Genomic DNA, 3575 nt, shown 5'->3' on the forward strand with positions numbered 1-3575 from the left:
TGATATCGAATATTCATCATAAATAGATGGTTTAAGATGCCAAAAAAATTATTTACTTGGTGAATATAATACATCAAATATTACAAATAAATAACCATAAACCGAAAATTTATATTCGCGTTCGCGCGCGGATCAGGGTCTAGTTAGAATTATATTGGTCAGTAAGATATGTATCATGCAGACGGACCACGGACTATTAAAGTGATTATAATGTAATGCTCGTGAAATATGTTTAAGTCAAAATCAAATAATGTTATAAATCTATAACAATAAAACCAAGGTTTTCTCTCACCTTAGCCCTCCACGTCAGCATCAGAGCATGGGGCATTTTTTTGACACATCAGCGGTATTGTTTCTATGTACACTTTTCTTTTGTGAAAGTGAGTTTCGTTGGTGGACTTTACTGGGTTGGGTTCAATATAATTAAGCCTCTGAAAACAAATCAACAAAATTAAGCCCGACTCATACATTCCATCTAACCTAACGCTTCTTTTCTGCTTCTGATTATCGTGAGGAAACAGTCGACCCCGAGGGAGACGATAACTGCTGGTACTCTTTAACAGTTCCTACAATCGATTTTTTATCATTTTGTTGTTGTGGTTGATGGTCACCAAATTTGAAGGCCTGCCATTGTAGCTCCACCGTTGAAGTGTGTCTCCTCAAATTCTGGGAGGTTCAGAATGCTAAGAAAACCGGCGAAGTTATGGATGTTGAAATGCTTCTCCTTGGTGCACAATTAATTCCGGTGAGCAAACACAATATCAATTTACAATTTCATGTGAAGTTTATACTTTCCGAGTTCATAGAAAAGCAATCTGCTTCCCGAGTTTATACTTCACACTTTTAGCTTCATCCGTCTGAAACCTAGAAGACATGCCTAAGTTAAAGCGAGACAAATCAGGTCAGGACTCATTCTTCCTTCTGTCTTCTCTCTTTCACGGTTCTGTTTCTTGAAACTATATCATTTTCATTATTGAGCTGGGAAGCTGTGTGTTCTTCTGTAGTCGCAGTCAATAGTTTAGAATTTCTATAATCTTTTAAAGGAATCCTTTTGAATAAAGCCTAAACCTTTGCTAATATTGTTGAATCATGATGAATGGTTCCTAAAGTTATTGTTTCGCAGGACAAAGAACAAAGGAAGGGAAGGAGCATAAGGAGAGTATTGTTAATGGAGTCACAGAGGCTGTCGAGAAATATAATTATGCTTATGTTTTCTCTTTTGAAAACATGAGAAATATCAAATCCAATGAGATCAAACAACAGTTTAGACACACTGGAAGGTCAGTTTCTTTGTTTTTTTTTAAACTACGAGTAGATGGGTGTTGCTTATGTAATTGAGATTAACATATGTTACATTAAGTCTTTGATTTGTAGTTTGGTTCTTATTGGTTCAGGTTCTTATTAGGCTTGAAAAAAGTGATAAAGGTTGGTCTTGGTGGGTCTGCTTCTGATGAAATATGTCCTGCCATCTTTACAGCCTCCAAAGTTGTGTACTATGCTTCTTACAATAGTTCATTTATATTACTTGGTCTTTTCTCGCCAGTTGCGGTTTTACGTATACTCTGGAATGTTTTCTCAGCTGCTTCATGGTGATGTTGGACTTCTTATTATGGATATGCCAAAGGAAGAGGTTGAAAAGGTATCATCTCTCCCGAAGCCTTCTCTTTTTTTTCCGTAGCTTGCTTTGGTGATAACAACAGTGGAGGGCTTAAACTGTATCCATCTCTCTCATGGCTTTTATATTTGTTGTGACTCTCTCAAAATAATTCTTCTGGTTATCATTGCAACTTATTTAATGCTTATGAAGATTAAGAATTTTCAAGGACTGGAATCACTGCAGTAGAAACGATTTGCGTCTAAAACTATTACCAGATTTACACTGTGTTTTTTTCATTAGTGATCAACTCTGTTTTGGTACAAATTGATTGATCAGGTAGAAATGAAGGAAGTTCCTCTAGAACAGTTCACCCATGAGATGGAACCGTTTCTAAGGAACTAGGGTATACCAAAGGTTGTATTTTGCCACTTTTGGTTTCCCTCTCTCATTCACCAAAGTTAATTGCTTTTGTTGTTCCATTATGTTGGTAGGAGAGTTAGACTCAAGACTTTATAGTTTGTGAATAATGAAAACCTCTTTCGCCAGAATCTTCTTGCATTTTTGTAAATAAAATATCTCTACTTCTAAAAACCTTTCTCTTTGTATGTTTTCTGAACATTGAATTTTCGATGATGTTTCTCACTTGAAGAATATGTTTATTGCCATTGTCTTTACTTCTTTTGTTAGCATTGTCGCCTGATTAAAATGTTCCTGCTGCATCACCACAAGAAGCTAATGCTGTTTATCCTACAAGTCAAGCGGGAACTTCGAGAGCTTCTTATTCTACTGCTAATGCTATAAAGAACCAAAACCTTCAAACCTCTCAGCAGCAGCCAGTTATTCTCAGTAATTATACTACTACTACTCTCTTGTCTCTACTTTCCCCTCTGTTTGTCTCATTGTTCCTTTCCTGAATTTCAAACCTTGCGTGTGTTGGTGACGATTTTATCGTCTTTGCAGACGATTTTGTCAGCAGGTTTTGAATGCTTTGGGGCAGATTATCAAACTACTGTCTGATGGTCATGGACTTGGTCTCCTTCTGCTACGGGATCCTTGAAGAGAAAGCGAGTTGGTGAGAATGAAGAGAGAGGCGAAAGTGAAGGAGAGAAACTGCAAGAGAATGAGAGTGGTGGCAATGAAGAAGCAGAGAAGCAGATCATTGAGAGAGAGAGAGGAAGGCAGCGATGAAGAAGCAGAGAAGCCGCAGGAGAAAGAGGAAGGTAACGATGAAGAACTGCAGACGAAAGACGAAGGTGACAATGAAGAACTGTAGAAGAATGAGAGAGGTGACAATTAATAAGCAGAGAAGCTGCATGATCAGAATCTATAAGGGGTCACAATAAACGCATGGACAGTTCCTATATTAGCGTAGTTTTTTTTATTAATAGAACATATTGCAAAGGACAAATTCATATTGGTATGATTGCTTACTTTCTTATTGTCCTGCTAGACACTATAGTTAGCTATTGCCAAAATATATTGTAGAGACACATACATATCGGTATGATGCTTAAACATTTTGGAGATATTTTATCTGTTTCTTGCTGGTTTTGTCGAGGCTTCGTATTGTTGTTGTTGGTCCCAAACCCAAAACAACTGTGGAGAAGACTAACAAGTCAAAGAACATATATGTTTCATTCAATCCATTTACTTTATTGTTGTGGCAAAATTCAACAAAGAAAACAAATCGTTCCAGCACTTACTAGGAAACCTGTGCTAATGAGGAACATGTTTTATCTCCGGTTTTCTGGCCTTTCTTCTGCTTGTTGTTATACACTAAACATCTTTACAAACTTCACTACTGATAAAAAAACTAAAGGAACCAGACCGGTTTGGTAGACAAACCATGCACATTTGTGTTTCATATATTATAGTTACTAGGTGTTTCGCCCACACTTGCAGACATAAACATTTTATAATTACTTATTAATACATACATTACTAAATAAACGATTATAATGATAATTTTTTTTTTTTT

The 3575-nt window shown here is 36.5% G+C and overlaps 1 protein-coding gene across 7 annotated transcripts; it reads left to right on the forward strand.

The window, feature by feature from the left end:
* The first annotated feature begins 287 nt into the window (after positions 1-287).
* LOC106420346 (mRNA turnover protein 4 homolog) lies at positions 288-3147 on the forward strand. 7 transcript variants are annotated; one of them, XR_007326612.1, is made up of 9 exons: positions 297-549; positions 623-745; positions 848-901; positions 1138-1280; positions 1395-1485; positions 1580-1639; positions 1934-2011; positions 2285-2443; positions 2558-3147. XR_007326612.1 is itself a non-coding variant. In XM_048763732.1 (8 exons), the coding sequence occupies exons 3-7, from the start codon at positions 874-876 to the stop codon at positions 2396-2398; spliced, it is 450 nt and encodes a 149-aa protein (XP_048619689.1). In that variant the 5' UTR covers positions 288-549; positions 623-745; positions 848-873; the 3' UTR covers positions 2399-2443; positions 2558-3147. The 7 variants fall into 7 exon arrangements, 2 of the variants coding, with proteins under 2 accessions (XP_048619689.1, XP_048619690.1); XM_048763732.1 differs by lacking the exon at positions 1934-2011 and having other exon boundaries at positions 288-549; positions 1124-1280; XM_048763733.1 differs by lacking the exon at positions 1934-2011 and having other exon boundaries at positions 288-549; positions 637-745; positions 1124-1280.
* The last annotated feature ends 428 nt before the right edge of the window (positions 3148-3575 follow it).

This window comes from Brassica napus, chromosome C7, assembly GCF_020379485.1.
Source record: "Brassica napus cultivar Da-Ae chromosome C7, Da-Ae, whole genome shotgun sequence".
Classification (NCBI taxonomy): Eukaryota; Viridiplantae; Streptophyta; class Magnoliopsida; order Brassicales; family Brassicaceae; genus Brassica; species Brassica napus.